At 37.4% G+C, this 25803-nt stretch overlaps 1 protein-coding gene across 1 annotated transcript in view; it reads left to right on the forward strand.

The window, feature by feature from the left end:
- Hephl1 (hephaestin like 1) overlaps window positions 1-25803 on the forward strand; it is a 71370-nt gene that overhangs the window by 38765 nt on the left and 6802 nt on the right. The window contains exons 7-17 of the mRNA XM_010633778.1: window positions 121-260; window positions 383-514; window positions 2109-2320; window positions 4223-4373; window positions 6213-6425; window positions 8770-8983; window positions 13676-13815; window positions 14738-14878; window positions 17110-17216; window positions 18633-18855; window positions 20296-20435. Of these exons, the coding sequence (XP_010632080.1) occupies window positions 121-260; window positions 383-514; window positions 2109-2320; window positions 4223-4373; window positions 6213-6425; window positions 8770-8983; window positions 13676-13815; window positions 14738-14878; window positions 17110-17216; window positions 18633-18855; window positions 20296-20435 (1813 nt within the window). The remainder of the gene's footprint in view (window positions 1-120; window positions 261-382; window positions 515-2108; window positions 2321-4222; window positions 4374-6212; window positions 6426-8769; window positions 8984-13675; window positions 13816-14737; window positions 14879-17109; window positions 17217-18632; window positions 18856-20295; window positions 20436-25803) is intronic.

Raw genomic sequence — 25803 nt, forward strand, 5'->3', positions numbered from 1 at the left:
GTCTTTTCTTGGAATATGGATGGATGAGTGGGATAGATTACAAAATGAAATGCCATACTTAAGTCATTTGGTGGATATTTCAGGGTGTGTTCTTAGTTTTGCTTTTATATCTTTCCGTAGTGACTCTGCATTCTACTTCACACAAGGGGAAAACAGAATAGGAGGAAAATATTGGAAGGCTCAATATACAGAGTATGTTGATTCATCTTTTACTCAAAGAAAGAGACCTTCTGAGACAGAAGCCCATCTTGGAATTCTTGGTATAGTAAAACTAAACACATATTTTGAAGGGAAACATGTTCCATCCACAAAGAATATCTCTACTGCTCCTAATCACCTTTCTATCTCTTTTCACTCTCTATCCTCTCTCTATATTTTCCAGGCCCAGTCATCAAGGCAGAGGTGGGTGATGTCCTGCTAGTAACGTTTGCCAACAAAGCTGACAAAGTCTACAGCATTTTGCCCCATGGTGTGCTCTATGACAAGGCATCGGATGCAGCCCCAAACATAGATGGTAAGTCTCAACCTGGGATTAGGCAGGAAACAAGATGAGCGAGCAAAGAAATAAGAAGTAGATGAACCTATTTCAGAGCCTGATCTCTTCCTGTAGTACTCCTGAGAGTTTAAGCAATTATTTCAACTTTCTGGACCCTATTCTTTGTATTTATTAAATGCATATAATAATGCCCATCTTACAGTGCTTTGGAAAGGGAGGAGGAGACTACAAGACAGGGCCCTAGCCCACAGTAGGTTCTAGGAATGTTAGCTTCTTTCCTTTCCCCTCAGTAATGTAGTAAACCTCAATGTGAGCTATTTTCCAAATCACTTCCACTTCTCTAAAAGGGAGAGTATTTCTACTGCAGGTTGCAAGGAATTTTTCTGCTGGTGAAATCTGATTTCCAATTTTTGTTAACATCGCAATCTTATACGTGCTCTTTGCTCTGTATCTACCAAAAAATGATTATTTAAAATCAGTATTTTATGGTGATTATCATATATGGCCTCTTCATCCCAAAGCAGGGAGGAAAGGTTCTGTTCATCCCAGGGGACTGCATGAACTATCCTTCCACTAACTATTCTGCTCTTGGGAAACTTCTTTCCTCAATACATATCCGCATTACTGCACAGGACATCACAGCTGCCTGGGGTACTTGTCCAGGCCCAAATGTGAAGCCGGACCCAGTTGAAAGCAGCTTCGTGGTAATGGTGAGGGGATGGGAAAGAAAGGAATGAAGACCCAGCCTGAACCTCTCCTGTCAGAGCAGTATCTCTTGGTCTTGCACTCTCTTCCTTGGTCACAGTGCTCAGAATGACTTTGTATGAGTAGTATCAGAGACAGCTTTAATATTCATATTTTCCTTTGTTTTTTTATTTATTTATTTTTTGATACCAGGGATTGAACTCAAGACCTTGTACTTGCCAGGCAGGTGCGGCGCTACTGAGCTAAATCCCCAGCCCTGATTTAGCAATCTTATTGAGCACATTTTTTTTTTTTTCGCAAAATGCAGGACAAGATACGGAGTGAGTCTGTAACCATGTCTAGTAGGATAATATAGTGTGTTTTTTGCAATACAATGTGAAAATTAAGTGCACAGGGCCAAACAGACTATAGTCTGAATCCTAGATTTGCCATTTATCAGCTTTGTGATCTTGAACACTAACTTCCGCTATCTTGTAGTTATTTGGGTTATTTCCTAGTTCAGCCTCCCAGTTTCAAACTTTTTAAAGATAGGTCTCTTGCTTAAGTTTCTGTGGTTATCTACTTCAAGACCAAGATGTTTCAGAAGACACTGAATGATATCACATAGATTTGCATTTTTATTACTGAGTGGACCAGTATCACTTTTTAAATATTTGCCAAACACAGTATTTGGATACAAAGAAATTATACATCTTACAGAAGAGATAATCTTTTGACTTAACCTTCTATCTCCTAATACAGCAGACTGTGAAAGTGGCCTCCCTTGATAGAATATGTAAGAGAAAACAATTGTCCCTCTAAAATATATGTTATCATCAGAGAAGGATGCTTAGGGCTGGAGACCCAGTCTGACAACTTTAATGATCTTGGATGTTACTTTAAGTAACTGTTTCATTTGTATCCTCAGGATTTCTGAAGCCAGGAGCACATGTTAAACCAGGAGAAACCTTCACATACAGGTGGACAGTGCCTGAAAGTGTCAGCCCAACAGATGGTGATCCCCCTTGCCTGACCTATCTTTACTTCTCAGCAGTTGACCCAATCAAAGACACCAGCTCTGGCCTTGTAGGGCCTTTGCTAGTCTGTAAAAAGGGAGTACTCAATGCTGATGGGACACAGGTAAGCTATCAGATGTCACTAGGTTTTTCTCAGGGCTGTATGTAGGAGAGATCAATACTATGACTAGGGATTAGATAGTGATGAAGAGTTAATTACAAAAGCAATTTATCTCCCTTCCTCTTGAAACTGGCCTTTACATAATGAAGGGGTGTTTTGTTTTGTTTTGTTTTTAAGATCTAAATTTCTAAAGTTACCAGTGCCCAACCAGGAGCCAGCATTTCTCTTTATTGCAGATAGGATTTGGCAGGCTTCATTGCCTGTGTGATGCTTTGATTCTGAAACCTTCAGAGGTCTACCTGGAACTTGATTGGGATCTTTCTTACTGGACAAAGTTTCTCATACTTGGCCATACCAGGAGGTGTTTTAAGCACTCCTTATTCAAATACTACTGACCAATCAAATCAGATCTCCAAGTGATTCCTATGCACAGCCAAGGCTGAGAACTACTGTAACTCATTCCTATACCCTAGAAGTTAATCATTGTGGCCAAAGGAACAATAAAGTATGTGGATAACTTGTAAGTCCCAATTTTTAGAGGATTGGATGGTTACACTGATTAGTGGGACAAAATAAATCATTTCAAGCTATATCTACGTGATACAAAATACATTTATGTAAAGAGAAAAACCTAGTCATTTAATCATTTTTTTCAAAAATTACATCACCAATCAGAAATAACAAGCCAATTTATGTAAGTGGGATAATATATAATACTTGGCATGATATAGACTACTTCTGGGATCAGATAAATCTCTAGGTTCAGGGAACACAAAGTATCTAGAGTCAGCTCAGGTTTTCATTTCCCCATATGATGAACCAACCACAGAAATGTCTCTTATCTATGAAATAAACTGAATATTTGTACTGTATCTGAAAAATAATATAATGTAAGACAGAATGGTTATCAATATTTTAAAGCTGAAGAAGCAAAGGGCAAAGAAATTGATTAATAGTCTAGGAAACTTCCTAGTAAGTAATGAAAGTCAGCATAACACAGGACTTCGAGAATTTAATTCTGTCATTTCATCAGTACACTAACTTGCTTCCTGATCCAAAGAGAGTATCACAAAATATCTGTAAGGTAGTTCTGTTTTTCCCATTGTATCTACTCAAGAGTAAATTTGAAGTTTCCTAGAAGTTTCTCTGTGAAAACCATTGCACAAGGCAAATACTATTTGTAAGAAGACCACTTACATAGTACTGAAGGGCGAAAATATTAATCTGAAGCAACCCTCTATGTAGAATTTAGATGAGAGAGAAATATACTCAGCCAAAGTTACTTTCAACACAAGAAATACTTGAGAAACACTTAGTATGTGTCAGTTCATCTACAGATGAAAACTTCATCAGGCTTCTTCTAGGCAGGTTGAAAGATGAGCATGGAAATAGGTGTTTGCAGCTCTTTCTAGTAAACTGTCCTAAAAAATCTCCCAGAGGTGAAGAATGGCATAGAATACGGGTAGGTAATATAAGACCATTTTAAAAATAATTATGACTCCACCATAACCATTCAATCAAACTGCCTACTTCCAATCCTTATTTCCTTTCCTTCTCCCCTTCCCTCTTTCCCTCCCTTCTGGGGCACTGGCAGCCCATGGTAAGAAGAGAAAGGCAGAGAGGAGCATTCTGACTGCAAGGGTACCACACTGTGCAAAGGCTTCTGAGCAGGGATGTACTTCCTGGAGGAAGTCACACGAGAGTAAAGGACATAATAAGAAAGAGTGCCTTATGAACTTAACAAAGTCATGCCTACAAATGTGATTTACAAAATGACCCAATGACTGGCTAATGTTGATCATTAATGCAAATGTATAAAGTTTGTGTAAACTTTAGAAGTGGAGCAAATGCTACAAATTCCTGCGTGATGTACTCTTCACATATTCATTTCTTCCTTCTCCATAGAAAGGAATAGACAAAGAATTTTACCTACTGTTCACAGTCTTTGATGAGAATCTGAGCAGGTATCTTGATGAAAACATTCAGAAGTTTACCTGGCGTCCCTTCAGTGTTGACAAGGAGGATAAAGAGTTTGTGAAATCCAATCGAATGCATGGTATAAGTGGCTTTCTCTCCTGTTGATATAAGGCTTAATTGCATTGAAAGTGAAATGTTCAGAATATATTAACTCTCTTAGTCTTGGTTTCTTCCGTATTTCTCTTGATCTTTTTATTTTATTTATTTATTTATTTATTTTGGTACCGGGGATTGAACTCAGGTCTTTGCGCTTGCAAGGCAGGCCACTGAACCGCTGAGCTAAATCCCCGGCCCGCTCTTGATCTTGAAGTAAGTTAGTTCAGGCCTTCAGCTTTGCAGGTGTCTCCCAGATATATGGTGAAACTTAATGATTACTTCTAAAATATTTTAGATAATTAACACCAAAATATGCACAAATAAATAACAGTACATCAAAAATTCAGAAAATTACTGACAAAATTCTTTCTCTTGGGCTGGAAATAACATTGAGTCAGATAATCCAAGAGACAATAAACACCAATGTATATATCTCTAATCAAGTACTATGAAAAAAATTAGTGGATGACCGCTGAAGGGTTTAATTTGTAAAATATTAGTAATTCCTATTTCAAGTTTTCATTTGGGAGGAATTACTTAGTTTCCTCATCCTATCTCTGTATCAAGGTGCAATAGCAAACCACCTGGTAATTGGTTGTGACTAACACAGGAGTCTCATCAGCCTTGGGCACATTATCTAAGGTGGCAAAGTAAAGGTCAAGAGTCCAAACTCATGCCTGCAAGTGTGCAGTTGACCAAAGTGTTAATGCAAATGCTGTAAAATAACAGGTGCTAAACTGCTTGTTTTAACCCAAGCATAATGTATATTTATTGCCTTTTAAAACATTATTGAAGAATAAAAAAATCCCTGAACCTTCCTCTCAGCCAAAGAAATAAAAAAAGTCCGAAGTTAAAAGTAACCCATAGCAAGCATCACAGATTCCCATAGTCCCTGATGATACCCAGTTACTGTGGAGTCCCCACTTAGGCCAAAGGGAAGCATGGACCAATACACTTTTAATATCTTCTTCTAGAAAAGTTTTGCTATCAATAGATATGAAATTTGTTTGAACCTCTTAGTAGACAATAAAAAGCTACACTAGAAATGGGAAGACACAGTAATTTCTTACTGGGAAATCCAAATATAAAAGAACTTTATCATCCTAGAGGCATTTATATAGAAAATATAAAACAACTAAATGAACCATGTAAAATTCATCCCCAACCTGGTTTAGCAATGTGAAACTCATTTTAATATTGTGGAAATTCAGGATATTCATTTCAAAGCAAAGTTTAAAGAAAATTATGTACCTTAATTCAAAATTTATATTAATTATAAGATATACTTTAGAGTTCCACATCAAGAAAAGATTCCTTACCAAGCCAGCCAAGTACTAAGTTACCTTGATTTACATTAATACTCTTTAACATTTGATAAAGAAGCTGCAGATCATTTATTTGGAAAAGCATTATCAAAGTGACTTTTTTACCCAGAGACTGTGTTCTTTTCATAAACCCCATGGTTTGTTGAATTTCTAGTAGTATTACTAGGTTTAAATACAATGATCAAGTGCCACTGATTCAAAAGACACATCAATAAGAAGTTATTTTATTTGACAATGATAATGTCCCAGAGGACCGTTCATGTGTATGATAGCTGTTCTCAGGACAGGCATTAGTATGGAATAGAAGGCGAAAGTATATTCATCTGTCTAAGGGATGTCAAGCATGAGGCATAAGTATGTATCTTATCATGACTTCTGACAGTTTCCACACTTGACCCCTCTTGTTCCAAATATAATGATGCACTTTAGCTAGAATGGTGTTTTAATATAGCCACATAATTATTGTGGACTCTGACTCTGTTCTTCCTTCTCTTTAGCTATTAATGGTTATATGTATGGCAGCCAACCAGGCCTAACCATGTGCAAAAAGGATAGAGTTTCCTGGCATTTGATTGGAATGGGTACGGACACCGACATGCATGGAGTTTACTTTCAAGGGAACACCATTCACCTGCGTGGGACTCATCGTGATTCCCTGGCTCTGTTTCCCCACATGGCCACAACAGCATTCATGCAGGCAGACCATGCAGGTAAACTTAATGAGTGCATTTCAGGTGACTAAATTCCAATTTATCTTCATAAAGCCCTCACCCAGAAACTAGTAGATTTTGAACACTTAAGGGATACAGAAACAGATGTAGTCTTGAGCCAGGAGGTGTGATGGTGTGCATCTGTAGTCCCAGCCCTTGGGAGGCTGAGGCAGGAGGGTCACAAGTTCAAGGCCACCCTGGGCTACATAGACCCTGTCTCAAAAAACAAACAAACAACAAAAAAAAACAGAGATAGTCTTGATTCAAACCAGAGGGTCCTGGCTATTTTAGCCCAAACACATAGTGTCAAGGAGAGAGAAAGCTACTACACCCACAAAGCAGGAAGTGGGAGCCCTCTAAATGACTTTGCCATACAAATCCTGGTGAATGTTCTTGATTCATAGCCCTGAGAAATGATTTTTTCTAGTAAGAAACCAATACACCCCCCCCCAAGTTGAGTACTTGCTCACTCTGCCTCACTTAGTAATGGACAGGCTACTTCTTTACCTCACCCTGGAACTGCAGTTCAGATGCCTCTGTGTCATCATTTAAGAACAGGCTTGAACTTCAAAACTTTTGCTCAAGAACTTCCTGAAGCTAGGAGCTCTATGATCTTTACCTTATAAACTTGTAAATTTCTCATAGTTTTCAACCTATCCACATTATTATAAGCAATTATGAATCACCCAAACCAAGAGATGCCTTGAACGCAGTGTTGTTTTTATAAAAATGCACTTCTCAAGACCAAAGAAGGGAGGAGGTTGGGAAACAGTCAAGTAATTTTAATCCATAGAAACAGCCACTCAAAGATGGAAGCTGTTGGAATCTTTTCAGAGCTTTAGCTGTTTATTCTAGGGCTTGATCAGTATTCACTTACCCCCACAGGCTTCTAGAGAACTTCATAACAACATTTTCTAGTTTATATCTGGTACTGAGCATAAATTTGTGAAGCCCTAACAGCTTGATCATTTCACTAAATCTCATGCCTTACCTATAAACTGAAAACTTTTCAAATAATGAGCACTGAGTATTCAAATAGTGAGTAAAGTAGAAAGTAGGCCGCAGTGCGAACATTTCCTTTTTGTTTTTAGAGAAGATAATTCCTCCACTATTAAAGAACTGTGATGGGAGCACACTTCCAGGGGGCGGTGGTGCACAGGGAGGTCTTTCCCAGGCTGCCTTCAGAGGTGTCTTCTCTGTGGTTTCACAAAGACCCTTCCTCATGAAAGTCCTGTTCAATTGTGAGCTTGGGCACCCATGAGATTAACTGTTTTTGTTGTCAAAAAGGGCACTTTGGTAACATTTAACAACAGAGTTGCATATGAAGCAAGATTGAAGCTCTTTCTGTGCTTGAAGCTCTTTCTGTGCTCGGTTGAGGGGTTAATGGAAGAAGGCACAGTAATCACTCACCTCTTTAAGAACAGTATATTAGAGAAAGGAAACATCTATTGATCTAATAATTTCATTGACAGTTAATATCTCAATACTTTTGTTTCATATGACTCTATGGGGAGTTCAGCTATCTACCTGATACCAATGCATGTAGAAAATTCAGTTTAGAAAATACAGAAACTTCACTCAGATGTGATTGTTGATATTGTGCAGAGAAATCTAGTTAATATTTCTGTCTTTTTCTTTTTCATCTGGCATAATGTAGATTTACCATTGGGCATGAGAATCTCCTTTGCTCAAGACTTTAATGAAGTAATACTTTTGGCTTTTATAATAACACCTCATACATTTATTGTGATTTATAGTTTTTTAAATCCTTTAGAGCAAAATCCATGACTTCAGTAAGATGTCCTACTCTGAATTTCTCTAAAATATTCATCTTACAAGTAATTAGATCTTTTTAAATTGGACTGGGCTAAAATAATCACACTCATTAGTGATTTTCCCGGAGTGCCTGTCTTCTTGTAGGTTTGTAAAATAGGGACTATCCAGAGAAGTTATTTTCCCTTTGAATTCCCAAATGAATTTCAGATGGCTTTTTTCCTGCCGAAGTAAATGTATTCAAATAACTTTTATTTCCTTTAGGGTCTGCTTTTAAAATACCACAAAATTAGTTTGTTTTGGGGGGTTATTTTTGTTTGTTTGTTTTTGTTTTGAGACTGACCTGAAACTCTCCCAGGCTGGTCTCGAACTCACAGCGATCCTCCTGCCTCAGCCTCCCGAGTGCTGGGATTACAGGCATGTGCCACCACGCCTGGCCACAAAATTAGTGTTTTAAAAGTTTGCTTTACTGGTTGCTGATTTTGAAATAGAATGTATAGGCTCTAAAAGCAGACTCAGGGCACCGACAAAATCTAGCACCATGCACAATGTCAGGCTTTTTCTCTTTCAGGTATTTTCAAGGTGTTTTGCTCCACCTTGCATCACTTCACCAGAGGCATGGGTCAGATATATGAGGTCAACAGCTGTGGCAACAGGGACCCTTCTGAGCAGCCCTACGGGATGATAAGAACCTTTTACATCGCCGCTGAAGAGGTAGAATGGGATTATGCCCCTAACAAAAACTGGGAGTTCGAAAAGCAGCCCTTGGACGCAGGAGGGGAAAGGTACCACAGGCGAAGCCGCCAAGTCTCTTCGGTGGGAGTGCGTATGCTCTGTAGGAATTTATCACACAATGAAATCTAAAAATGCCGGGGTATTTTCTGCACAGATGATTAAAGGAAGCTGTGAGTCTGCAGCCTGGAAGGGAGTGAGAGATGCTTCTGAGAGCCCTCCTCTGTCGGCTCTGTACACCTCCCCCAGTGGTGACCAGTGTGTTGTGTGGCTGGTGATGGATGGATGTGCCTTTGAGTGAGCTCATAGAAGGAAAGAGAAGAGGCAGATCCCACAGATACTGTGGAACCAGGAAGACTACAGAGGTCAGAGGAAACAGGCAAGGCATATAGATCTCAGACAGGATGCTATAGAATGAAGAGCGTGGAAGGGAGCTGAAGACAAACTACTGGTGGAGCAGTGATCTAGGTGGGGACATAGGAGGAGGAGGAGGAGGAGGAGGAGGAGGCCATTGCCTTAGGAGAGGTCCCTGAATCAGGATGGGAACTAGGCCCTGTACCTAGAAAGTCCTCAAGATTGACCCTTTTTTGGAAGTGATGTCAGCCAGTACTACATGCCAAAGAATCATCAATGTTTGAGTCACATGCAGGCTCGTGAGTATTGGTCTTCTCCTGCCCTGATCCCAGAGTCCAGTAATCAACTCTCCAGGGTGCCTCAGGATAGAGTTACAGAAGGAAAAAATTAGGTGCAGACTATAGACCTCTTCCTCCAATGTTAATACCATCCACTTCACGACAATCTGCTGCTTATATATTGCTATCCTAATATGAAAATGGGGAAACTTGGGTTCAAATAGTTAAGGTGTCCACCTAGTCATTGGTAGAATTGATATAGATCTTTTGAAGGTAAATACATGTTCTCTCCAATATATTGTATTGTCTTTCATGTCCCCAATATCTCTTTGTTTCTTTTGTTTGTTTTTTGCTTTTTGTTTGTTTGTTTGTTTTTGGTACTGGGGATCAAACTTGGGTCCTTGCACTTGTGAGGCAGGCGGTGGAACCACTGAGCTAAATCCCCAGCTCTTTGTTTCTTATTATCAACCTACTTCTACCCCTTCCTGCCGTACTTACCTGCCCACAGGTAAGTATTTGTATGAGCACAGGATTTGCTCATACAAATCCTCGAAGGCTGTGGTATATGCAAACAGCTCTAAAATTTTCTTTTCCTAATCTTAACACAATTTTTTCTCTTACTTGTTGCTACTAGCTGGCGTTTGTTTTGAAGTGTCACACTCTTGGAAAAGAGAGTGTATTAATGCCATTATATAGACTAAAAAAAGGAAAATGACTATGTTGAATATTTGCCTTGAGGACAAGAAGATTAAAAATCATGCAATTACTCACTAATCCACTTGTTTAAGGAGACACCCATCTTCTGGGAAATTTGTGCTACCAATCCAAACCAGTGCCAGCATAGCATAAAATGGAATGCATACTTTGGGCTTTTCTAAAATGATTATTCCACTAAATGGCTGCAATAACTGAAGCAAAAATTGTATAATAATTTTGCTGTGTGTACAAATCCCACGAGGGTGTAAAAAACAGAGCCTCCATTGTTTTCTTGCAGCTCATTTTAACCTCTGTTTGAAGCCCCCATTCCTCTGGACTGGCAAGAAAGTCTACCTTCAGTTATGATACTCTCTCCCAAGTAGTGCAGAGGAGAAGCAAAATGCGATAATTGCCTCCTTTCCTTACCACAGTATTGCCTATCAATAAATAAGAACAAAGTGAGATAAAAACATGTTTCAAAGTACACCACATGCTATAGATAAACAGTGCAGAACTGAAATGACACGTTTTCCCAGTGACACCTCTGCAGCATCTCTGTAATAGGAGCCCAGGGACAAATGCTCCTCAAGACCCCAATTTCTATGTCTGGGTTTGTTTTTTTTTTTCTTCAAAGCCATGATGGAGTTACGCCTGTTTTCCATGCCACCTCTTAGTAGAAGTTAACTCTGAGACATGCATTGCTCTGGTCAGCACAACCCCTGTTCCAGACATTGGGACTTAGAAGTCTTTCTTTGGGGTTACCTAAGAGCATGCTCAGAAGGCCTCAAGATCCTAGAAGAACTACAAATAGTGCCACCAGCACAATTCCAAGGGGCTAGTGTTGTAGTGGAAGTGAATTTGAAGAAAGAAATTTAATTAAAAACAGAAATTAAGTTGTTTTAGAAAAATAAAGTTATAATCCTAGTATTCCTGAGCTGTCAATCGAAATGTGTGATTTTTTAATCATTCTGGGACTCATCATAATAATTATCATCTATCGAGCACACATATGCACCATGCATTTTGCTAAAGTTTTTACAAACCATATGTGATATATTTGATCCATTCAATCAGCTTTTGCCCAGAACCCTATGTAACCTCCTCTTGAAATGATGATAAAGTGCTTACATAGTGCTTAATATGTACCTGACATTGTGCTTTACCGACATAAACTCATACAGTTCCTCATAGCAATTCTGTGAGGTAGGTGCGTTGTCATCACCCAGTCTTGTACAGAAGGAAGCCAGAGCCTGGCTCCATGGTCTGTTCTGTTCATCTCCACAAGCATTATGAGGACTCATGGAAAATGAAAGTAGAAGAAAAGTTATCTTCCTTTGTAAAACATATTGTGCAGAGCAGAAGGTACATACGCATTTTTTAATACTTATTGTGTTCTAGGCACTGTGCAAAGTGCTGATGAAACAAAATGGAGGGGAATAGATGAGGGGTTGCTCTCCATCTTGAATTTGTGGTGCATGAGGAAGATGTCCAAGGAATACATGGAGTGAGATAATAGCTAAGGAAAAGGAACTGCAAAGTGCAGCAGGAGCTCAAGACAGAAGCATATATACCATGTTGGGAAAGGTGAGGAGAGGGTAGATAGTCAGAGAAAGAAGTGATCTTTGAGCTGGGATGTGAAGAGCAAGCCAGTTGAAGAGATGGGAAACATTTCTTGGCAAAATGATAGGCATGTATAAAGGCCTGGAGGGGAGGGAATGTGCATCATGTTCAAGAGAGAATGTTTAGAATATCCAGAGTATGGGGAGGGGGTCCATTAATGGGAAATGAGGCTGGGGAATTGGCAATGGTAGATTATGAAGAATCTTGAGAGCCAAACTGCAGCGTTTCTCAGAAGAAAGTCATAAAAAGTTTTTCCATAAGGAGCGACCTGGTCAAATTTATAGGTTAGGATCACTCTTCTTGCAGTATAGAGGAAAGAAAGAACTTATATAAGTGGCTGGGAGGGTGCTGAGGAAGAATTCCAGCCAACACAGGTAAGTGGTACAAACAGCTGAGATTCAAATGCAGGCAATTAATGGGGGAAAATGGAAAGACATGAGACTGATCATATTTTGGAGATAAAATTGATAGCTTTCCTTTCCTTTCCCTTTCCCTTTCCCTTTCCCTTTCCTTTCTTTTCCTTTCATTTCTTACCAGAACTTATTATTTTGCTAAACTGGCCTCACACTCCAGCCTCGGCCTCTTGAGTAGCTAGGATTATAGGTGTGTTCCACCATGCCTAGTTTTTTTGTTTTGTTTTGTTTTTTGTTTTTAGACTTAATCTATTTTTTTTTTGTGATGATTCACCTTGATGGTAGATGTACAAATACAGTTGATCTTCATTCTTTGTGAATTTCACATTTGCAAATTTGCCTCACTCATCTTGAACATAAGATTTTAAAGCAGAGGGCTAATATATATAACTTATTTGTAACCACAAAGTCAATTCTTATAGCACTTTCGTGGTCATTTGAAGAGATGCATAGAGCTATGGAAAATGTAAGTTGCCTGTTGCATACACTCACAGATAAGGTTAAGCAAGGCATTTCTGTTTTCTTGTTTCAGCTCTCCTGCCCTAAACAAGTTATTAGGAGAGGGCTCTATTTAATGCCATGGTTTTTGCATTTGTGTGCTTTATTCTGGTGATTTCATTGTTTAAAATGGCCAATGAAAGAGTAGTGCTGAAGCATTGTCCAGTAGATCTAAGCACAAGAAATCTGAGATATGCCTTAGGGGGAAAAATATGTGTTAGAGACACTTCACTGAGGCAGGAGTCATAGTGCTTTTGGCTGTGAGTTAGTGAGTCGCTTACATATACTAAATAAAATACCTTTAAACAGGATCACACATAAAGCAAGCTTATAATTCAGTCTTCATGGTGATTTTCTAGAACATAAAACCATGAATAGCAAGAATGACTGTATCTATGTTTATATGTGAATATAACCACAAAGTACAACCTGCAGGCTTTCTTGAGATCTTTCAAAGAGAAAAGCATAACAAAGTATAGAATGACATATATGAAACTTAGAGGAATTCAGGATGGTAGAGCATGTGTGCATGCATGTGCCATGTGTGTGAGGTTAGCACCAAAAAAAGAAGCTCACCCTCAAGGGATTCCCTTAAGAGTCCGTGAGGTTGGACTCACTCAGCACATAGCAGTGGTTGAGGGCAGTTGTTGCAGAAGATGGGCCTTTAGCTGGTGCTGGGCTGCCCAATTCAGAACTTAAGGAGCTTTAAAGTGCTGATTCCTGGCCCCACTTCCAGGAAGTGGTGCAAGAGGCCAGCCTCCTGGGGTGATTCTGATTACAGCCAGATTTTGGGAGCAGTACTCTGGAGTAGCCCCAAATTACTCAGAAACACTTGAGTTTTTTCTTACTTCTAACAATCTTAATTTCTGATGCTCTTGATTTGTAGGCATGGAGATATATTTATGAACCACACTGAAAACTGGATTGGCTCTCAGTACAAGAAGGTGGTTTACAGGGAATATACCAATGGAGAATTTGTGGAGATCAAAGCTCGACCACCTCGAGAGGAGCACTTAGCACTCTTGGGTATGACACAGGATTTTAGTCAGCCCCAAGCATGTGCATGCACACCCACACACTCACACACAAACACACACTGTCCTTATAAGACACTGTATGGTGGGGGGGTGCGCTTTCCAATCAACATGGATGAGAGGCCCCTGGCTTTGCTGAGGCCATTGGACAGTCACGCTGGCATGGACTCTTTCCAGTGGGGTGTGGGCTCATCTTCTTGGGCATGCAGATTGATTGCTTCCAAAAAAAAAAGGTACACAAATGAGGGGATAGAGAGTGCCTGTCTCCCCAGTGTTTCTACATAGTGAAAAACAGCATTAGATGTGCATTTGTGAAGTCACTGTGTGGATCATAAGTCCATACATCAATTTGTTTATTTCATTCTTATCTTTCAAATCTCTTTAATATACATTACATCATTATAATATCCATTTAACAGAGATAATAAGCAATTTTAGACTTCCAAAGTTTACACAGGAGGATTATAACTGAAGTCACCACATCATGTAGATATGGCTTTCTTAGAGGTGATGTCTCAGTAGTAGTAAAAAGGTAAACATTTATTGAATACCTATTATGCTTTGATGTACTGAAATGAGCTTTTTGCATATATTGTTTTATTTAATCCTTACTATAACCCCATGTGAAAGGTTTTATTAAACCTGTTTTAAAGATAAGGAAATTGAGATAGAGATTACATGATTCACCAAAGGTGCCTCTTATAGGAAGGAGAAGGAGGCAGAATTTGAACCTGGTTTGGTCCCATTGCTAAACACTACACAGTATTTAATACTACACAATATTGCCCTCTAAAGGCAGTGCATTAGTGAGAAAGCTAGCATTTATTTTATAATGTTAAATACTACTACATTTAAATTATATCAGTTTCGGAAATAACAATGATAATGCACACAGTCCTTTGCTTTATTTTTAGGCCCAATGATTCATGCGGAGGTGGGTGACTCCATCCTGATCATATTTAAGAACAAAGCCAGCCGGCCCTACTCCATCTGGGCCCAGGGTATAGAAGATATGGACAGTGGGAAGGGACTCCAAGTGCCCATCACAAAGCCAGGTAAGGTCTGCTCCATCCCGATGAGGACACCAGACTCAACCCTTTCCTGATCTGAGGGGTCTTAGAGAACTCATCTTAATGTCAATGTGTTTCAGCCATTACCTGGTTACTCCTGGTATAATGAACAAGTATGGAAGAAATTTCTAGGGCTCCATTAGAGACCTCAAAGGGTAGTAAGAAATAATAATGGCTATCTTAGTTATTTTTCTTATTGCTGAGACAAAAAACTCAACACCCAAAGTTAAAGGAGGAGAGGTTTATTTCAGTGTGTAGAGGTTTCAGTCCATGATTGATTGGCTCCAAGGCAAGGTAGCATTGAAGAGGGGCATCACAGAGGAAAAAACAGTTCATGGAAGGCAGAAGGCATCAAAAGCAGCAAGCAGCAAATGATGACAACAGCCCTCTTTTTGACTCTGATAGTCTATCCAGACTACACATCCTCAGGATGGGTACAGTCACGCCCAAGGTGGACTTTCCCATTATCCACACACAGAACTATACCAAACCAATCAGTGGACTAATTTAGTGATTACACACCCTTGATTCCAGTGTCATACACTCAATCACAGCATCACATACTCTAGATCCAGCTGTTTCTAAAAAGCTCTACCTATGACCACATGAGGCTTTGGGAAGGCATCTAGACATAAGCAATAACAATGGCTGACACATACAAAATATAACTTTGTGCTAGATGCTGTGCTTTATATTTGAAACAAAAAAAAAACAAAAGACTCACTTATCCATACAACCCAGTAAGACAGACACTACCAAATTTCATCAAATACCATTGATTACAGTGTCCATCATTATATCATCTGTTAACTGAAAAAGAAAAACATGCTACCAATTAAAACTTAACATGCTGCAGATTGAAAGCGTATCAATCTCAGATATGCTAAGATATGAAAAGCTTGTATCCTATAATTAATAAAATATGTATTGTTATGTCTATTTAACAAATACCAAAACACAGAGGGGTAAAGAACTTGGACAGGTCCTAAATTAGTGATATATTAATAAACACTAGCTTTTTTTTTTTTTTTAGACAAGGCTAACTTGAATTTTGTTTGAGTTGTCTTGAATTCATGGATCAAATTGAGAAGAACAGATGTCTTGGCAATATTGAATCTTCCATCCATGAACTCAGAACATCTCTACTTCTTTCATCAATTTTGGAGTTTTACTCATATACATCTTGCACTCTTTTAGATTTTTATCTATATGTTTTATTTTGGGAAATACTACTATAAGCAGCATGGCATTTTTAACTTCAAATTCTGCTATTTCATTATTGTAATAAAGGAAAGTGATTGATTTTAGTATATTAACCTTATATTCTATCATCTTACTATAATTTTTATTAATTATAGGAAGATTTCTTTTAAATTTCCTACATAGATGATCATGTCATTTCACCTGCAAAGTTAAATTTTATCTTTCCCAATTATGTATATCTTTTCTTTTCTTGTCTTGTCTATTGCATTAAGTAGAACTTGCAGCAAGATGTTGAGAAGCATTCATGAAAGAAAAGCTTCACCTTGTTCCTTTCCTGACCTTAGTAGGAAAGCTTCAAAATTCTCACTATTAAGCCATTAAAGTTACTAATTTTTAATGATTGAAGAGCAACTACAGAGGAAAGAAGAAAGGTGCCCATCAGGCATTCATGGAGGCTCTGGTAGGGCTGTGAGCAAGCTGGATGACCCCCTGACAGGCTGCTGTGTCCCATGGTAAGGACAGGCAGACACAGCAACTTTCTGTTTCCTGGCCTTCCAAGAGTTTTTGAGGTTTAGGTCATGGAGGTGGGGAGGGCAATGAACTAGAACATGACAAAGAAGCATCTTTCTTAGTGAAACGCAGAGAGATAGATTGGTATATTTGTCATTTCATTCTGAAATTGTAGAAGTCAGACATCAGTTGAATAAGAACATTTCTAGCCAGGCATAGTGGCACACACCTGTAATCCCAGCACTTAGGAGGTGGAGGCAGAAGAATCACCATGAATTCAAGGCCAGCCCAGAACACATTGTGAGTTCAAGGCCAGCCTGAAATACACAGGGAGACCTTGTCTCAGAAAAACAAAAACAAAAAACAAAAAGAACATTTCTAATGAATGCATTATTATCTTGAACAGTAAACCATTAATGAATATACATAAAGATCTGTTTGTATTTCTTCAAGTAAATCATTTGCAACAGAAGTAATTATTAGTTTCTTCTCATTCATTTCAGGAGAAATAAAGACTTACAGATGGAATGTCCCTAAAAGATCAGGTCCCGGGCCCTCTGATCCCAATTGCATTCCATGGGTTTATTATTCAACGGTAAACTTCGTAAAGGTAAGGGGAGGACAACCAAGATGCTTTATGTGATACAGCTGCAGACTGGCTGTCAAGTCATTACAACTCTTGTGGGTATATGTGAAGGAGATATGATTTAGAGTGGGGATCTCAAACTATGGCCTTCTGGCAGAATTCAGCCATGTTCATTTATTAACATTATCTGTGACTGTGACAAAGACAGTATGGCTATGACTCATAAATTAAAAGTAAAAGTAAAAATATTGACCATTGGTTGCTTTATACAAAAAAGTTTGCTAACCATTGATTTTGTCTGAAATGTAAAAACAAAACCCCAATATTTTAATTACCAAATTTAGACCTTGCAAGGTAATTTGAAACAAAAGAGAATAGATAGATAACAAAAAAGATCTTACAATGTAATTTGTTTATGATTTTGGATGTATGAAATCTGTTAATTTCAAAGTCATTACCAGAGCTGAGAAAATCAAAGCACATTCTAAGCATAGTAACTGAAATTATAAAACTATTTGAATGATTAATAGGCTGAGAAACAAAAGGCAAAGACCCAATACTGACTTTGAGTCAGGTATATGTATGTAAAACAACTACTGTTTTTCTATATCATAAAACAAAGTCCAAATTAAATCATATTTAATATAAAATGTAAAGCATTGCCCATTATTTTAAAAATTGAGAGATTTTAACCTTTCTTTTACATATTAGATAGCTTGAATTAATGTTCTTTACTTGTTCTGGACACTACAAGAGTTCAGAAGATAAATATTTAAAATATTTTGAAATTTTACAAGTTAGAATAGTGGGAAACATGTTTATTCATTTATACATCCCAACAAATATTTACTGAGTTACTTGTGGTACACAAATGATGCTTCTAAATACTTTAACAGACGTAAATATTCTTCTCTTGATAAAATATAACTATGTGGGAAAATAATAATACATATCCACATTTATAACTATCATGACTCTGAATGTCATGAATTCTATAGGAATGGTGGGCTGTCAAAGGTACTAATAGAGTTTGTGAGAGAATCTAGAAAGAAGGAGCATTACGGGCAAAGCTGAAAATAGGACGCTGGAAGGTGTGTGAGGGGAGTGTTGAGAATCCCATTTGGCTCTCTTGTAAGGTCCAAAAGGAAAGTAATGCAGGAGCCTAAGCCAGAAGGTTTATTGAGGGAATGAACAGGGGAGTTATAAACCTGTCAAGGATTTTGTTCTACATACTGTAGATGACAGAAAAATTACCAAAGGCTCCTAGAAATGGAAGTGATAAGATTAACCTGATGGTTTTGGACAGAATAAATTGAGGGTGGGGTGAGCCAAAGAGAGAAAGGAACCAATTTCTAGATCCTATACTAAAATCATGGCAGATAGAATGGAATATTATTAAATTATTATTCATTCATCTAATTTGGTTAATTTTTCTTCCAGGATACGTATAGTGGTTTGATGGGTCCTCTGATCACATGCCGAGAAGGAATATTGAATGAGAAGGGAAGAAGAAGCGATATTGATTATGAATTTGCTCTCTTGTTTTTGGTATTTGATGAGAATGAATCCTGGTATCTGGATGACAATATTAAGAAATATCTCAATAAAGATCCAAGAGATTTTAAGCACACTGATGATTTTGAAGAGAGCAACAAAATGCATGGTATATCAGGGAGTTAAAGAGAGGACCGTTATTGAGATAGGCTCATAGAAATTTCTGTCACCGTAGAAGGTCCTCAGCCTCCTTCTCTGAGGCTTTCCCCCTCCCCAGGGGCACCTGGACTGAACAAAGTCCTTTAAAACTTTTTAATCAGAGCATACCAGCCTAACCACTGCTTGACTGGCAGCAAAGGCATTGAGTGGCACCTGTCTCTGAATGATGAGATTTTTAGGCTGAAAAGTAATTTTTAAAAAAATAATCAGACCAGGAATTTAGTTCAGTGGTTCCGCCACCTGCCTCACAAGTGCAAGGTCCTGAGTTCGATCCCTGGTACAAATAAATATAAATAAATAAATAAATAAATAAATAAATAATCCATTATTGGTATATTTAATGTTAATCAGCATAACTCCTATTTGATCAAATGTAAGGATTTAGTTTAACTCTCTGGGACCTGAAATATCATCATAGAATTTTTGTTCCAATGTGTCTGTTATTTGTTTAATATTTTCCTTGAGTATTTTTTTTATAGCAAAACATTTATTAGTACTTAATTCTATGTAATTTAAGGTAATTTTGTTTGTTTTGATAAGAGTATACGTTCAAGTTGACACACCCATATTCACTTGCCAAGATCTAACTTGTGTAATGGGCCCTGCCCGAGGTCGCAAAGCCAGTTGTTAATACAGATTAGATTATTGTGGCCTGATTCCCAATTCAACTACTTTTTCCACTACTGCTATCTTTAATAAATGCAGTTTATTTGGTGGTACCATGATTCACAGACGAAAAGGCTAATAGGAAGTAGAGAAGTAAAAGTCACCATTGTGTAAAACCAGCTTTAAATTTTTTAAAAAATTTTATTAGTACATGTTTGCAGTACCTAATGATTGCGTTCAAGAGGAGTTGACACATGCACAATAACACATCTTCATCCTTTTTCCTTCTGTCACCCCTCCCATTCTCCTCCCTCCATCTCTCCGTCCCTATAAACCCAGCTTGTTCATGTGAAGCCTTCCTTTTAGAGATTCAGCCGGGCTTAAACTAGTTCTCAGAAAGCAAAATGTTAAAGAAATAGCTTCTAATTCATTCAGTATTTATTTAGGTAAATTTAATTTGGGAGGTGTGGCCTAGTCCACTCATCTGTACAGTGGTATAATTGGCTTTTTACCAATGAGCTTGTAACCTGTTTCACGAAGTAGATGTGCTAAGTAAACAAACAAACACTGTCACCCAAGATAAAACTGAAAAACAAACAGGCATTTTCTTTTCACTCTCTTGGTATGAAGATTTTTGGTTATCTGAATTGTAGATCTAGAATGGCAGAGACATGGGTGAGTGTGAGTGAGACTGTAGATAAGAATACTGATTTCCTAAAGATCTAAACCCAAATTAAGTATTGACTTCTCACTGACCAAAGGCCATTTTCTTTTCACTCTTTAGCCATTAATGGAAAGATTTTTGGAAATCTCCAGGGCCTCATAATGAGTGAAGATACAATGACAAACTGGTATTTGTTAGGAATCGGAAGTGAGGTGGACATACATACCATCCATTATCATGCTGAGAGCTTCCTTTTCAAAGTAAGTATAAGGAAAATGCTTTGGGAAAGGCTTTTTGAACTAACAGATTCAATGCTTTTCCAATGGAAAATAAGAGAGTTACTTGGCAGTAATGCTTTCCAGAGCATTAGAGAATGGGACAAAATAATGTGATTATATCCTTCTTCTGTAGATGATTCTTTATATGTTTGTGTATATTATTGTCTCTGAACCTCAGTTGAGTATTTTCTTGTCATTATATGGTCATAATTCTGACCCCTTTAGGTTAATATTATATTTGAAAGCATTCATGGTATTTGTCCCTTTTTCTGATCCTCCTTATCCTCCCCCAGTAGTTTATTTGTGATTAGTTAGCAGAATAGCCTTACCCAATAAAAGATATACTTTGAACCCTGACTTGGGTTCTCCAACTATATCTTGACTTTTGCCCTAGAGAGCTGGGCTGGACCATGTGTGACCTTCTACTTTCTGGCATCCAGCTGGACTATATGGGTGTGGTGCTGGCTATACAGCAGAATTAGGCAGAGAACTGTTTATAGAACAGATTGCCAGGCCCCAACTCAGACCCGCTGAATCAGAATCTCTAAGGATATGAAATAAAAATGAAAAAAAGAAGGAAAAGTGGAAACAAATCTTCTGTAAATAAGCAGAGGAAGAGGAACTGAAGACAGAATAGTGGCATGGGGAAAAAAAGAAGATATATCATGTACAAGTACAGATTCCCTGCATAACAATTATGTTTGTGAACAGAAACTATTTTATTTATTTTTCATCTGCTTGCATGTTTTTTTTTTTGGTCTTATTGCAATGAAGTGGAACTCTAGTATAACTTTGAGTATAAGTAGGGAAAGTGAGCATTCTTGCCATATTCTTAATCTTAGGGGGAAAATATTCAGTCATTCACTATTGAATATAAAGTTAATTGTGGCTTTTTAAATATATCTTGTTATAGATACCAGGCTAAGGAGTTTCCTTTATGAGAGTTTTTGTCAGGAACACATGTTAAATTACATCAAATAGTTCTTATCTGTCTTTGAGATGATTGTGTAATTTTTTTTCTCCTTTATTGCTACTTTTCTTTAGTCCATTGGTAAACTGCATTAATGCATTTTCAAACACTAAACCACCTTTTCATTTTGTGCATAAACCTTGCTTGGTCACAATGTATTATCCTTTCTATGTATTGCTGGATCTGATTTGATAGTATTTTGTTGAGGATTTTGGCACCTGTGTTCATGAAGAATATAGATTTTCTTTTCTTTTAATGTATTTGTTTACTTTTGATATCAAGTTACTATCATCTTTATAAAAGGATTTATAAAAGTGTATTTAGAATGGGTATTATGTCTTTTTTAAATATTTTTTAAATTAGCCAATTAAACCATCTGGGCCTGTTGGAAGATCATAATACAGTTTCAATTCTATTGTTAGATATAGTCCTATTCAGGTTACCTATTCCTTCTTGGGAGATCTGTGGCAATCTGTGTTTTTTAAGAATTTTGCTCAAAGCTCAAATAAACAACCTAATGATGACTCTTAGACTCCTAGAAAAACAAGAGCAAGAAAAACCCAAAGCTCAAACAAGAGAGGAAATTATAAAGATTAGAGCAGAAATCAATGCAATGCAAACTAAGAAAACGATACAAAAATAAATGAATCAAAGAGTTGGTTTTTTGAAAGAATAAATAAAATTGATAAACCCTTAGCTAACCTTATCAAAAAAAGGAAAGAAAAGGCTCAGATTCATGCAATCAGGAATGAAAAAGGTAAAGTCACAACAGATCCAAAAGAAATCCAGAGGATCATTAATACATACTATGAGAACCTGTACTCTAATAAAATGGAAAACACAGAAGAAATGGACAGATTTCTAGATACTTATGAATTACCAAAGTTGAACGAAGATGAAAACATTTTAAACACCCCTATTACAATCAGTGAAATTGAAAATGTAATTAAAAACTTACCAACAAAGAAAAGCCCAGGTCCTGATGGATTCACTGCTGAATTTTACAAGACATTTAGAAAAGATCTACTGCCATTACTCTTCAGACTTTTCAGTGAAATTGAAAGGGAAGCAATACTTATAAATTCATTCCTGAAAGCAAATATCATTTTGATTCCCAAACCAGGGAAAGATGTAACTAAAAAAGAGAACTACAGGCCAATCTCCTTAATGAATATGGATGCAAAAATCCTCAATAAGATACTAGCAAATAGAGAATCATCAAGAAGATCATACATCCTGACCAAGTCAGATTTATTCCAGGGATGCAAGGATGGTTCAACATATGTAAATTAATAAATGTAATACAATATATTAACAAAGTCAAGGACAAAAACCACATGATCCTCTCGATAGATGCATAAAAAGCATTTGACAAAATTCAACACCCATTCATGATAAAAACTCTGCAAACAATTGGAATAGATGGTCTATGTCTAAACTTAATAAAGGCTATCTATGAAAAACCAATGACCAACATCATATTAAATGGCCAAAAACTGAAAATCTTCACGTTAAAATCAAGAACAAGACAAGGATGCCCACTATCATAACTCCTCCTCGATATAGTTCTGGAAACATTAGCCATAGCAATTAGACAAGAGCAGGAAATTAAAGCAATAAAGATAGGAAAGGAAGAAGTTAAACTGTCATGATTTGCTGATGATATGATATTCTACATTGAAGACCCAAAAAAATCCACCAAAAGACTTCTTGACTTAATTGACACCTTTAGCAGAGTAGCAGGATACAAGGTCAACATCCAAAAATCAATAGCCTTCTTGTACACAAATAACAGACTCACTGAGAAAGAAATTAGGGAAACAATTCCTTTCACAATAGCACCCAAAAGAGTGAAGTATCTGGGAATCAATCTAACAAAAGAAGCAAAAGACCTCTACACTGAAAACTACAGCACTCAGAAAAAAGAGGTCAAGAAGAATATAAGAATAGGGAAATATGTCCCCTGCTCCTGGGTAGGAAGAATCAACATAGTGAAAATGGCCATACTACCAAAACTGCTATACAGATTCAATGCAATATCAATTGAAATCCCAGCACTGTACTTCACAGAACTAGAAAGAAGAATCCAAAAATTCATTTGGAACATAAGAGACCTTGAATAGCAAAAGCCATCCTAGGCAACAGACACATGGCACCGGGTATAACAATTCCCAGTTTGAAACTATACTACAAATCCACTGTGGTAAAAACAGCATGGTACTGGCAAAGAAACAGACCTGAGGATCAGTGGAACAGACTGGAAGACACAAAAACAAATGGAGATGCACTCAGCTACCTCATCTTTAACAAAGGAGCTGACAGTCCCCACTGGAGGAAAGATAGCCTCTTTAATAAATGGTGTTAGAAAAACTGGGTCTCAACCTGCCAAAGATTAAAACTGGACCCTTATCTTTCAGCATGCACTAAATTAAAATCCAAGTGGATTAAAGATCTAAATATTAAAACAAAAACACTAAACTTGCTGCAAGATAAGTTAGGCAGAACTCTGGAAGATATTGGCATAGGAAAAGACTTTATGAACAAATCCTCAGTAGCACAGGAACTAGCAGAAAGAATAAACAACTGGGATCTCATCTTATTCAAAAGCTTCTGCACTGCAAAAGAAACCATCAACAGAACTAAGAGACAACCTACAATGTGGGAAAAAACTTTTTACCAGCTGCTCCTCAGACAAAGGACTATTATCTAAAATATATAAAGAACTCAAAACAACCAGCACCCCCAAATATAAAGACCCAATTCAAAAATGGGCATCTGAAATAAACAGGTATTTCTCAGACAAAGAAGTAAAAGCAGCAAGTAAATATATGAGAAAATGTTCCACATCACTGGTCATTCGAGAGATGCAGATGAAAACAACACTGAGATTTCACCTCACCCCACAAAGAATGGCTGCTATCACGAAATCACACAATAACAAATTTTGGTAGGGTTGTGGGGAGAAGGAACCTTTCTCCACTGTTGGTGGAAGTGCAGACTGGTGCAACCACTGTGGAAATCATTATGGAGATACCTCAAAGAACTAGGATTAGAGGTTCCATTTGACCTAGCCATCCCTCTGCTGGGTATCTTTCCAAAATAATTAAAAGAATCATACCATCGTGATATATGCGCACCAATGCTTATGGCGGCCCAGTTTGTAATAGCTAAAACTTGGAAACAGCCCATCTGCCCATCAGTTGGAAACTGGATAAAGAAGATGTGGTTTTTCTATAAAATGGAATACTACTCAGCCATAAAGAATGAGAAAGTAGATTCATTCATAGGTAAATGGGTACATTTTAGGATATACTCCTAAGTGAAATAAATAAGTCACACATGTGTACATACTGAATGGTTTCTCTGGTGTGAAAAACTAAAATAGTACTCAAGATCCTAATGGGATAAATAGCAATGTGAAATAGGAAGAAAAGGACCAGAGGTGTAGGGACAGTGAGAAGGATAGGGAAAGGGGAATAAAGGAAAATGAAAAAATATGAGAAAATGTAAAAATGTAATTAAAGTGGTTGTAGGTGGGGAAGGGAGGAGGGGGTGCAACGAGAGTGGGGACAAGGGGAAAAAATGAGAACCAAGACCTGGCATGTAAAGGTACAAGATCCCAGTAGTGAATGTATCTGTATTGTCTACCTAGAGTGTACCAATAAATTCAATTTAAATTTTTTTTAAAAAGAATTTTGCTCATACAATATAAGTTGTAGAATTTATGGACACAGAGTATTTGTACAATATTTCATTATTATCATTTTAATGTCTGTAGTATTTTTGTTATGTTCTGTCTTTCCTTCCTGATATTTGTAATGTCTTTCTTTTTTGTTTAGTTTTACACTAAAACTTAGTAACATGAAGCAATGAACACTGATTATCTCACAGTTTCTCTGGTTCAAAATCTGGAAATAGCTTAGGTGGATATGATTCAGCATCTTTTCACTGGAGGTAGAGTACATATTTTCAAGCTATATATTTTCAGGAGTCTGTTGACTGAAAGCTTCAGTACTTGGTCATATGAGCATGGCATGGGCTGACTTTGCCCAGAGTGACTGATCTAAGAGAAAAAGTAAGAGAGGGACTAAGACAGAAGCCATGGTCTTAATGGTCTTATTTTGCAGGTGGAATGCTGTTATTTCATCATATGTTATTGGTCACGCAGACCAACCCTATTATAAAGTAGGAGGGGGTTACAAAGATTATGAATACCAGGAAATTTGGATCATTGGGAGCATTTAACAGGAACTGGCTAAGATTTATCAATGTTATTGATTTGTTTAAAGAACCAGCTTTAAGTCTTTGAGTTACCTCTGTTATATTTCTCTTTTTGATTTTATTGATTTCTGTTATTTCTTTTTTTTTTTTTTTTTTTTT

This window comes from Fukomys damarensis, unplaced genomic scaffold, assembly GCF_012274545.1.
Source record: "Fukomys damarensis isolate Sample0158 unplaced genomic scaffold, DMR_v1.0_HiC HiC_scaffold_16, whole genome shotgun sequence".
Classification (NCBI taxonomy): Eukaryota; Metazoa; Chordata; class Mammalia; order Rodentia; family Bathyergidae; genus Fukomys; species Fukomys damarensis.